General features: G+C 35.7%; 1 protein-coding gene across 1 annotated transcript; it reads right to left on the bottom strand.

Annotated features, from left to right (window-relative positions):
• Window positions 1-12,055: 12,055 nt before the first annotated feature.
• LOC135710386 (uncharacterized) lies at window positions 12,056-12,608 on the bottom strand. Its single transcript, XM_065232951.1, has one exon. It carries the CDS (start codon window positions 12,569-12,571, stop codon window positions 12,056-12,058), a length of 516 nt encoding a protein of 171 aa, XP_065089023.1. The 5' UTR covers window positions 12,572-12,608.
• Between the last annotated feature and the right edge of the window lie 538 nt (window positions 12,609-13,146).

The raw sequence follows: 13,146 nt of genomic DNA, 5'->3' as shown, positions 1-13,146 counted from the left end.
GGACATGATGTTTTGCTGTGTTCCATATGCACCGAAGAACACCTTCCACCGAATTACCAACGATATCTTTGGTACAGATCTGTCCGGGGCGTAGCTGACTCCGAAATAATTTTTGACAATATGTGCCCTTCATGCAAAACACGTAGTTGGTTGGAACACCATCCAGTATGAATGATTCTTCATCGGTATCTTTGTCCGCTGTTTGGGCAGCTGCTGACGTTCCCGGGTGATTTCCATTCTCCTCGATTTGGCTTTGGTTCTGATCGAATTGACTCTCTTCCAGCACTTCAGGATCAAGCGAAAGATTACCCAAAGGATCAGGGCAACATTCGTCCAAGTATTCCTCGTTTGTGTATGACCTAAAAAATGATTCTTTATTAGTCTTTATATATTTAAACACCAAAATTTCAATATTACCCATCCATTCTATAATCACAGCAACAACAACCAGTACAGCAAAGGACAAAATTATTTTTTTTATCGGACAGGACGTAAACAAGCCCACGAAATGTAAATAAACTCAACAACGAATAAAAACAACACGGCAAAAGTAGACCACCCATTTTTGAAAACATTGCAGGAGTTTTTTTTTATTTTTTTTTTGTATTATTCCAAAAAAAAAACTCAAAATTAATTTGTTTCATAAAATGCCAGTTTTTCATCAGAACGATGAAAAAAGTAAAAGTTTCTTAAGAATAATTAATTAAAAATGCTTAAAATGAATTTATTTATAAACGGGTTATAAAATTGCCAAAATGATTATATTATTTTTTGTGTTTTGAAAGCAGCGCAAGAGGAATGTAATTCAAACCCAGTTGCGCTCGCATTTTGATTTTTATCTCAATGGGCAATACTAATGGGCGCAAAATAATGTCACGCCAACTCACGCCGCCGCCGAACAGTGGCACACATCTGAATAAAGATGGTCAAAAATATTTACTACCATTTTTCGACGTTTTAGAGACTAGGTGTCTTCGGAGAAGTTGCTCAAAATGATATCCCGCATCTTTTGACATACACACCTGAATAATCTTTAAGCTAGTATTACACATCCAAATTCTAACTTTTTCCAGTTACGAGATAATGGTTTTATGTCTTGCAAAAAGTTGCAGAGCAGTTGATTTTATGAACATTTGCTAAATACACCAAATTTCCACATCTTAACTCTGAAGAGTTATAATTGATTTTAATTTAAGATCACCTTAATATTGTTTTTTTTTAGTTAATTAGTGCATTTTTTCAAATTTGATCAATTTATCGTGTTCTAAAAAATTGTTTGCAGCATTAAAATACACAACATTGCTGAATACACCAATGCTTTTTATTAACATCAATGTGGTATACAGCCCATCAAGCGTTTTTGTTACGTCATATTCAACGGCTCGAAAATAGGGTGGGTGGGTTCAGTTCGCATCGTGCTCTCTTGCCGTGCGGATCTATTTGCTTTTTGCTGAAGGAAGTGTTACTACTACCTAAAGCTACAACAAATTTAAACAGCACTTTTCAGTGCTCAACCTGTAAAATTTCTACCTTTTCAACTTTATTCCTCTTCGATCCTTGTTTGGACCCTACCCGAGGTAATCCTTCTTGGATATCGATTTGAAAAATTCCTCTTCGATCCTTCAGATTCTTATAGTAATCTGCTTGGAAGTCGATTTGGATAAAAATTTACTGCCACCATGGCGCCTAAACGCAAAAGAAAGGGGCACACTCTTGACCCCCTTCTGAAGAAATTAATTTGAGTAATCAATTTGATTTGCTCACGGAAATGAGAATGATCCATCATCCAAGAAAAATTCTAGAAAACTTTCCCGGCTTAATACCAAGAAGTAAAAGATTCCCCCTATTGTGATAACCTCTTCAGATTTCCATGCGCTTCGCATAGAACTTTTGAATTTCGTGAAAGTTAAGTTTTCACTACAAATTGGACGTCGGGGTGAATGCCGTGTATTGGCTGAAACCTTGGACGGCTTTAAATGTCTTCTCAAGTATCTTACTGAGAAGAAGCACAATTTTTTTACTTACGACACCAAAACTGAACGTGTGTTCAAGGTTGTCATGAAAGGACTGCCCAGTGGTGAATCCCTGGATCAGATAAAAGGTGAACTGGCAAAATTACTTGGAGTTGTGCCACTCCAAGTAATCAAAATGAAAATGAAATCCCGTCCTGGCGATTCGCGCAACGGGATTTCTAATGATTTTTATTTAGTTCACTTCAAGTCTAGTGAACTAAACAACCTTAAGGCCTTAGAAAAAGCTAGCCTTATGCTCCATGTCCGAGTGAAGTGGGAACACTTCAGGAAGACTGGAGGAAATTTCCAAAACCTAATTTAGTGCCGTAAGTGCCAGGGATGGGGTCACGGAACTAAAAATTGCTACATGCCAGCTAAATGCATGAATTGTGGTGATTCCCCTCACGCAAAGGACGACTGTCCTGTGAAGGAAGATCCTAAGAAATTTAAATGTTCAAATTGTGGTGAAAACCACAAATCCAATTTTTGGGAATGTAAGACTCGCAAAGCGATCTCACAATCTCGTTCTAACCGTCAGCTCCACGTTTCCGACCAGGTACAAATTCCTCTGCTGTTAACAACGGTCAGCGAGGAACCAATTCTACATTCGTACCCGTAGGTACAAATATCACCCCTGCTTCAAATGTTTCATCTGTACCTACTCCCCTCGCTGCTAACAATGTTCAGCGAGTTAATGGAGCTACCTATGCTGCTATTACAGCGGGTAGAAATCAAAATACTAACCAACGTTCTAACGGAAATTTTGACAATTTTGACTTAGGAAGCATTACTGCCCCTAAAATGGAATTTTTACAGAATTCATTAATTGACATGATTTCTGATATGCCTAAATCTAACTCTATGTTTGATGCTATTCAAACTGGAGTAAAATTTGCAAATAATATTGTCATGACTTTAAAATTCAGTAATGGATTTTAAAGCATTAAACATTTTAAATTGGAATGCTCGATCTCTTAAAGATAATGAAGACGAGCTATTTAACTTTTTGAGAGTTCATAACGTGCATATTGCCGTTATAACTGAAACGTTCCTTAAACCTGACCATAAGGTTAAGAAGGACGCAAATTATTTGATTTATAGAAATGATCGTCTTGATGGACCCTGTGGTGGCGTTGCCATCATTATTCATAGACGAATCAAACATAAAATTCTTTCTTCATTTGAAACCAAAGTTTTTGAAACTTTGGGAGTTGCTGTTGAAACAAAATTTGGACAACTTACGTTTATAGCTGCCTATTTGCCAATCCAATACGTAGGCCAGCAAAAGAATTTTCTCAATGGTGACCTCCAGAAACTTACCCGTCATAGGTCTAAATTCTTCATTATTGGTGATTTTAATGCAAAACACCGCTCATGGAATAATGCTCAAAGCAATTCCAATGGTAATATTCTGTTTGATGATTGTTCTGCAGGTTATTACACTATTCAATATCCAAACAGCCCAACATGCTTTTCTTCTGCAAAAAATCCCTCAACTATTGATTTGGTCTTAACTGATTCATGTCAACTTTGTAGCCAATTGGTTACCCATGCTGACTTCGGTTCTGATCACCTTCCAGTAACTGTTGAAATATCCCAAGAAATAATTTGTAATCCCAACAGCTCTACTTTCAATTACCATAGAGCTGATTGGGAGCAGTATCGAACATTTATGGAATATAACTTCGATCCAAACATTCCTTTGCAAACCAAAGATGAAATTAATTATGCTCTTGAATCTCTGACTACTTCTATAGTTGAAGCAAGAGCTACCTCAATACCAAAACGCGAGGTTAAATTCGATTCAATTATAATAGACGACGATCTTCAGCTCTTGATCCGTCTTAAAAATGTCCGTAGGAGACAATTTCAAAGAACACGCGATCCTGCCATGAAAGTTATCTGGCGGGATTTGCAAAAACAAATTAAAAAGCGATTCTCTGCCCTGAGGAACAAAACTTTTGAAAATAATGTTTCTAAATTAGACCCGAGTTCCAAACCCTTTTGGAAACTCACAAAAATTTTGAAAAAACCTCAAAAGCCAATTCCAACGCTTAAAGAAGGTGGTAAAATTTTGATCACAAATTTGGAAAAAGCTCAGAAACTTCCTAAGCAATTCGAGAGTTCCCATAACTTCAGTTTGGGTCTTACTAGTCCTATTGAGAATCAGGTTGCTCGGGATTTTCCGAATATTTTCTCTCGGGAAAATATTTTTGATGATTCCTGGGGGACTGATTTGGACGAAGTAAGGTCTATAACTAAAAAGTTTCAAAATATGAAAGCTCCAGGTGATGATGGAATTTTTTATATCCTCATCAAAAAACATCCAGAGAGTACCTTGTCTTTCTTGGTAAATTATTTAACAGATGTTTCCATTTGGCATACTTTCCTGATAAATGGAAAAATGCAAAAGTTGTTCCCATTTTGAAGCCGGATAAAAATCCAGCTGAAGTTTGCTTTCTTCAATAAGTAAACTTTTTGAAAAGATAATTTTGAATAGAATGATGCTTCACATCAATACGAACTCAATTTTTGCAGATGATCAGTTTGGATTTCGCCATGGGCATTCAACCACTCATCAACTCTTAAGAGTTACCAATTTAATTCGTACAAACAAATCTGAAGGCCTCTCAACTGGAGTTGCTCTTCTCGACATAGAAAAAGCATTCGACAGTGTTTGGCATGAAAGTTTGATTGCTAAATTGAAAAAGTTTAATTTTCAACTTTATATTATGAAATTAGTTCAAAATTATTTAACTGACAGAACTCTGCAGGTAAATTATCAAAATTCCAAATCTGAACGACTACCTGTTAGAGCTGGAGTTCCTCAGGGTAGCATTCTTGGGCCTATATTGTATAACATTTTCACTTCGGACCTCCCTGATTTGCCTCAGGGTTGCCACAAATCTTTGTTCGCTGATGACACAGGCATTTCCGCTAAAGGAAGAAGTCTTCGTGTTATTTGCAGCAGACTGCAGAAAAGTTTAGATATTTTCTCTTCTTATTTACAAAAATGGAAGATTTCTCCCAACGCTTCCAAAACTCAACTTATAATATTTCCACATAAGCCTAGAGCTTCGTTTTTGAAACCTAGTAGTAGTCACATAGTCACTATGAACGGAGTTCCAATTTCCTGGTCAAACCAAGTGAAATATCTTGGATTAATACTTGACCAAAAATTAACTTTTATAGATCACATTGAGGGCATTCAAGCCAAATGTAACAAATATATAAAATGTTTGTATCCTCTTATAAACAGGAAATCCAAACTTTGCCTGACGAATAAACTTCTAATATTTAAACAAGTTTTTAGACTGGCCATGCTTTACGCTGTGCCAATATGGTCTTGTTGTTGCACTACCAGGAAAAAGTACTTCAAAGGATTCAGAACAAAGTTCTGAAAATGATTTTGAAGTTGCCTCCCTGGTACAGTACTACCGAAGTACATAGAATTTCGAATGTTGAGACTTTAGAACAAATGTCCAACAAAATAATTAATAATTTCAGGCAAAAATCGTTGCAATCCTCAATTGCAACGATTAATTCCCTTTATACTTAGATAAGATTTAGTTTTAGTTTTAAGTTTTAGGATATCAATTGTTATACTGACATGCATGTTTAAAATACTGAATTGCCAAGACAGGAACAATGAAAAAACACTTGGCTATATATATCATAACAATTAAGGCTGGTAAGTTACTGCAGTAACTGGAGCACCTAGGTTAAAAATGGAATGTAATTTATTTTGAATTTGGAACAAATAAAGAGTTGAAAAAATAGGGTGGGTGGGTTCTAGCGGGGTCTAAAACTGGTTGTTTTTTTTGAAGATTACCTTATAAAATAGTACTTCTGAAAATTTCAGCGTTGGGTACCTAGCAAAATCCGGATTCGAAAATGTCAATATTATATACAGTCCATGGGACGGATTGTAATTTGGGCCCATACATAAATTCAGCAATCGACTAAATTTTCAAAATATCCCAAAAACTGTCCCAATGACATCTAGATGAAATTGATAAATAGCAGATTTTTAGCGATGTGCCCAATCTTAGATCCATTGACCAACATTAGAGCCATTTCCCCTATGATAACATTGTGCAATTTTCACACTGCCGTACTCTAACGGAACTATCAATTATATACTTTCATCTCCACATCTATCGTATAAAATTTACCACTTTAGTCTGTTATTTGATATTAACATCTTCAACTAATCATGTATTTTTATTTTGAATAATGGTCTAAAATTGATTTTAAGTGAAGCGCGTGTTTACTTCGAAAAGCGTATATTTTTCTCGCTTATTTTTACTTTAACGATCGATATCCCAGGAACTGGAAGTTATAGAAGTTTGAAACTTTGGGTTTCTCTTAGTTTCATACTTACTATCGACTAAAGAAAGATAAGAAAGATAAGATTACTATCGACTAAATATTTCCTAAAAGGATTGGTTAAAGTCAATTGGCACAATGCTTCTCAGCTTTCAACCTCTCTTTTGCTAGAAAAATATTATAGGGTTAGCGCTCCTATAGTTGCGGTACGTTAAAAGCGTTAGGTTCCTATAGTTGTGTAGTGAGTCTCCACAACTTATAGGAACCTAACGCTTCTAACGTACCACAACTATAGAACCCAAGTAACATTTTAAGTTTTATAAAATACTACAAAGCTACTATAAAACAACATTCATAAAACCCTGGTTAAGACTGCTTTGCCGTTGATGCATCCACCAAAACCTCATTGATGCTAGAATCTGTCTAGTTGGCCCACTCTGGAAAAGGTTCTGAAGGGTATATTTTCGAAGCTCTTCAAGATTGGTTTACTGCTAAATGGTTGTGCGATAAACGCATTGAGATCCATTTCAAAACCGCCTTTAAGCTACAATAAAAGCTATTTGGCAAAAAATTAAACCATTATCCGTGCCATTTACCCTAGCTACTTGCTAAGTTCACTAGAAAAAACAACAATCAAGATTAATAAGGATTCATAAATACCATCCGATCTTATCAAAATAACTTAAATAAAAACAAATCGTATAAAAATCCTGCCGAATTTCCAAAATTATAAAATAGTTCTCATGAAATGGCCTAGTTTTAGATGCCATATAAAATTTGATGTGAAATGTACGTGAAAACATCGAAAAACTGGAGTCCGCCCACGGAAAACATCGATTTTACTAATTATTTTACATTAAGAAAAAAATATATGCTTTAGATCGATCATTAAACTTAGCCAAGATTTTTGTTTCTCATGATTTTTGCATTTTAAATATTTTTTCATTGCTAAATTAACTAAAATAAAGTTCTATCCAAGGAAATATAGATTGAAAATCGAAGAATGTAAAAAACAAACAAAATAATTGTAATATGGCGGAAGCATAAAAGTTGATTTGCATGGGCCATTTGTGAAAAAGTTATTTTGCTTTCAAGAAAACCTTAACAAATTCATAAGGTTTTGAAATGGCTTTTATGAAGAAAACTTGTAGACTGAATTGTATTTATCTAAAGCCATTTTGCTTGATCCTAACCCGTTCAGATTTATGGCAGCATTTATGGCGGTAATGTTGCCTACAAAATGTTAAACGTCAAAGTTTGTTTATCTTTCGATAGTTGCGCTGTGCGATTCAGCGTTCTTCCAGACGATTCTCTCCCGATGGCTAGGAAGCAGTTACTCAGAAAGTGTTCATAACATTTCGCATTTCGCACAGATGTAACCTCGATCATTTCCGAAAAGATCCCCATCTTCCGGATGGTTCTGTAGGTGCACCATCAAACGATGCAGGCATATACGGTTGAATGAATTTTTTCGCCGAATAAAATCGCAACTATGGATCGGAAACCAACTAGTGTCCGCAAACTGACAGTTTCAGTAGTTTGCTATCGGTACTGACGCAAGTTATTCTGATCTTCATCTATTCGCAAGGTCTGGAGAAGGCTGGTCTGTTTTCAGGCTGTTTTAACAATGTTTTATGAATTTGAGGACCACGCTCACTTCACTCTTCTCGACCAGATGCTCAGTCGTTGATGGTACCCGTTCCGCCGGACGTGCTGGTTCTACTAAAGAACTAAATTTTACTGAAATCGACTTCCCTTCGGTCGTTAGCATCACTTGAAATTTTCCTCCAACTTCGTTTACCCATCGAGATATCCTTGTCATAAATTTGGTTTTTGTTCACTATGAGGTTCCATCCTTAAAGTTTAATTTGTAAACAGAGGAGAATTTATGATACACTTTTAAATGCCTAAAATATATGCCTTTTACTCTCATTTAAAACCAAATGGTTTTATGATTGCTTTGATAATGATAGAACAGGTTTATAGAGTATTTTATCAAGACATTAATAAAAAAATGCTGTTTTGAGTTAATGATTGATTTATAGAACAGTTTTATGGTGGGATTGAGAACTACTATAAATTTAATTTTAAAGCAAGATAGTTTTTGACTTCTCGCCGACTGTAAAAGGTTTCTAAAACAGCGAAAAGGTGAACTACTAAGCAGGAACGTTTTACGCTGTGAAATGCTGTATTTAAACTAAATGGATTATTCATTGCCATTATAAAACCATCATAAATCAGAGTGGATGCCAAATGATTGCAGAATTGTTACTTGGGAAGCGTTTCCCCTATTGTAATAAAATTGCATACATTTTTTAAGAAACTCGTCCTGTTCCAGTAGTTGTGGTAAATGCAAACTTTGGTTCCTATAATAGTGGAAAGCTTTTTTTGTTTCTCATGGATTCCACTACTATAGGAATACTACCTTAACTATAGGTGCAAAGGAGTAAAAATCTTAAGAAAAATTAATGTTTTCCGTCATTTTTCGGGTAAATAATTTTAAGTTTGAAATATACAAACATGCTTTATTTTAGAAGAGCTACCGATTGAAAATAATCTTATCCGAGTTTTCTTCACGGCACAACCACCATACCAAAATCATAGGTACGCTACTATTACTTGAACACCTAACCTAGTTACCCAAGCAGCACACATGTTCTATAGCAGTTTATATAACCTTTGTATGACCGGGTTTGGTTGTATAGAAGTTTTCTCAACATAATTCTATGACTTTGTGTTACTTAGGTACCTACTTTCCACAATACTATTTGTTACTATAAGTGGGGCATAATGCGCCCAGCGAATTGTAGTGTGGAAAGCATAACCGTTTGGCGTGAACCATTGAAATTTAATAGAGGAAGAGCATAGACAAAAGCCAAAATGTATGCTTTCTCTGTATGAAATCAGTATGGGCAGGTTGCCACGCAGTATTTCGAAATCAGGTTTGTTGTTTGCCTTTTTAATTTTTCAAATTTGAACAAGAATTTAGCTACTTTAGTTAAGCATATCAATTGTAATTGCCAAATAAAACATTTAGATGGCATTTAGCGAATAAATGGGATTGATTCTCCAATAAAATTGACCATTTTCTTACTCCAAATTATGATGCTCGCTAGTTCTCGTCCTCCGCATTTCCACAGGATTCCGTTGGCCTATGCTACACTCCCGGAAATAAATATAAAGACACATAAAAAAGCATGGCACCTACCAAATATAAGAATCAGAGGAATTCTAAACCATGTATTTTTGGAAGCCACATTATCATGCTACAATATCACCCATAGAAATAACCAATTGCATCATGTACGCAGGGGAAATAAATGGAAATGTGATTTTCTCCTTCGGAAATAAATATAACGACGCCATACAAAAATGTATGGGAAATTGGTCATTGGTTGATCACCGATGATCAATTAGGAGCTACATACATTTAGGCGTTTTCCGAGTTAGAATTTGTCTTGAAATGTTCAAACAAATTAATAGGAAGATGGGAAGAGCGCGTAGGCCCGTCACCCCCTCCCTTTTACTAGATATCAGTTTTAGTGTAACTAAATAAACACAGGTCATCTTCCTATTAATTTGTTTGAACATCTCAAGACACATTCTAACTCGGAAAACGCCTAAATGTATGTATCACCTAATTAATCATCGCTGATCAACCAATGATTTTTTGTAATTTTCGATAACTTCTAGCGATTGGATCTGCTTAAAACGTTTCAGAAATTAAGTTTAATTATTACTTTAACTAGCTCTTTGGTTATTTTGGTGCTACAAGAATTGTTGATATGCTTAGTAATGTTTCGAAAATGACCAATTTTCCATACATTTTTGTATGGCGTCCTTATATTTATTTCCGAAGGAGAAAATCACATTTCCATTTATTTCCCCTGCGTACATGATGCAATTGGTTATTTCTATGGGTGATATTGTAGCATGATAATGTGGCTTCCAAAAATACATGGTTTAGAATCCCTCTGATTCTTATATTTGGTAGGCGCCATGCTTTTTTATGTGTCTTTATATTTATTTCCGGGAGTGTATACCGGATATCTCTGAAAAATCACAGGAAAACTGTGAAAAATCACCAAACTGTTTACCGGACGTTCAGCTGTAAAATTTTACAGAAATCTGTGAAATATTCTTAGTGTGTTGCAACATTGTACTTTGTTTCTGTTGTCGGCAGCCACAATAGTTGCTGTGCAATGATTGTGGTTTATTTGGGCTACCTCCATTACTGTTGGCCCGTGATCGCCTTTTTGTATGGTGGGCATTTGAAGCCTCTTTTCCATTCTCCTTTTTGCAGTTCATGCACTTCGGTTGCTTCGTGTAGTCAATATTTTTTTGCATCTACTCATTATTCTTTACCATTATTTCGGAAAAAAAATAATTCACAAGCTCAGTAAGAAAGATGGTTTGCAATGAGCTCAAATCAAAGCATAATAATTAACACAAAGCTAATATGCCTGATGCAGTGCGTTTCTAGAAGGTCAGTAGGATTGTAGGTCAATTGACCAGATGTCCATATTCAGCAAAAAGCCACTATGTCCGAAGCATTACGCATTATGCAAAGCACAATCACATTTTCCCACAATCACATACGAGTCACGTATACAAATGGGAATTTACGTGTCCATCATTCATTCCATTGCTGTTTTAGATTGCATTGATATCGCGAATTCTTCAGCATGTTAATAATTGCGGACTTTTAATCATAAATGCAAGCACAATCGACTGAATATGTCTAATTGCAACAGAACAGGTGACTTAAGCAGGGAAGATCCAATAAGAATGTTAAAACAGATAAAAGTTACCCGCGTATTAATCTGAGAAGAATATCTTCCAGCTGGTAAAGTATGAATAGATGCAATGACCATTTACAATCAGCATATAAATTTATCGGAACAAATCGTTGCACATCAATCGAGTAACTCAGCTCAATGAAACTAGGACAGTTATTTAAATTATCACAATTTTGATTATTTCACCGTTAGAAAAGGAAATTGTTCATATGTTCATACCCTCAGTTCCTCTACTATAGATAAAACACTGATAAGAGGTTGTTCTTTACGGGCACGGGACGTAAATGATATTCGAAGATCGTAAACAGCAAAAAAAATATTTTAATATTACATCCAAGAGGATGCACTACGCCGGCGGTGTAGTGGTAAGTGTGATTACCTCTCACCTCAGCAGGCCTGGGTTCAATCCCAGTCGGCGCCGTCGGGATGTTCTGAGGTATAACATCTCTGATCACGGTTCATGAGTTGATGGGTCGATAGGTAGGGTCCAGGTGTGGGAGCTGCCTTCCTGGCACGTCGGTAGCATTGGTGCTCAGCACGGAAAACAAGATCGACGGAAAAAACAAACCATAGGAAAAAAAAAATCATGTCTAAAATCCCATTTAATTTTTAAGGCCACAAAAATAAACAAATGCAGTGAAAGCAGTGTAATGTCAGTACACGCACTGTATTTATAATAATTTTGTCGTTTTTGGCAAGTAATATTGCACCATATTTTTAACACGATTGATATGTGATATCAAAATTAGTTTTTTGCTGTGTAGGTTTAATTGCAGTTTTTAAATGTTGATTTATTTATGAAATTAATAGTGCATATAATGGAATTGTTTTACTCAAACTGTTCGATTTTGCTTTTCCACCTTCCAATGTCATGATGCTCAAATTATCTAATTTCTAGTCATCTAATTAAATGAATCAATCAATAATATTTACATCAGAGTCCGTCTCGATCTCGAAGAAAACATCTGTTCCAGGAAAACAAGTAGCATCATCCGGAAACATACATTGACCAGTAAACATATCAAACCGACGGAAAACTGAACAGGACTGTAATCGATCTATGCCATCTCGACAGTAGTAATAGAGGCGACAATTTTGCTCGTGAATTCGATAGGCAACTCCCACCAGCGGGCACGGGTCCATGGGCAGCAAAACATCCAGAAGACCATCAGATGGAGGCGAAACTGTTACAGGGGAGCTAGTTGTAGGAGCTATTGGTGTTGTTGTTGTTATTGCTGCCGTTGTTGTTTGCTCATTATCCTCGCACTCGTAAGCGGGATCACAAAAAGAAGTAATTGGATTGAAGTTTTCACCCTCATCACATTCCAGCAGTGTCTCCACACCATTTGAACAAAGGTAAAATTGATTACATTCTTCAGCCGGAAGCAAAGCGAAGTCATCTGACGGACAAATTTGTTTAGGATTTTTCATAGAACTTGTACATATGTATGATTTCTGCTGATCCGATATAATGTGACACGGAAAGGATGATGAACATCAGATTCACTGTTTTAGAATATGTTCAATTGATTAAATATAATATGCATACGTGTATAATGTAAACGTACCTGTTTTCAATAGTTCCATGATTTAACCTATGATAGAAATAAATAGCTGTGTTATTCACAGGGTTATGCTAACGAATATTTGCAAAACGGATAAAGAGTTTTATTTATATTCGTAGTTATCGTTAACCTGTTGACAACCTGCATGCTGCAAACATAAAAATGCCATTGATCTCAGGAAATAAAATCATTAACACATTTGAAATGATTATCTGCAAATAGCCTTTGGGAAAATATTCAATATTTAATAGGTAGAGAATTTGAAAACTACCATTTTCATTGTCACCTTCACAGCATTATTAAATTAAAGCACGGCCATGAATGGGTTAATTGTATTAGGAAGCGTAATTTTTTGCGATTCGGTATAATAAATTCCATGTGCTCTTGATTGATGATGATTTTCAAAAGATAACAGAGTTATTGCAAGAATTTATTCACACG

Source organism: Ochlerotatus camptorhynchus, unplaced genomic scaffold (genome assembly GCF_037179485.1).
Source record: "Ochlerotatus camptorhynchus isolate MF236.1 unplaced genomic scaffold, CSIRO-AGI_Acam_v1.1 ptg000380l, whole genome shotgun sequence".
Lineage (NCBI taxonomy): Eukaryota > Metazoa > Arthropoda > Insecta > Diptera > Culicidae > Ochlerotatus > Ochlerotatus camptorhynchus.
Note: the sequence above shows the minus strand (reverse complement) of the source record. Positions and strands in the feature narration are given on the sequence as shown.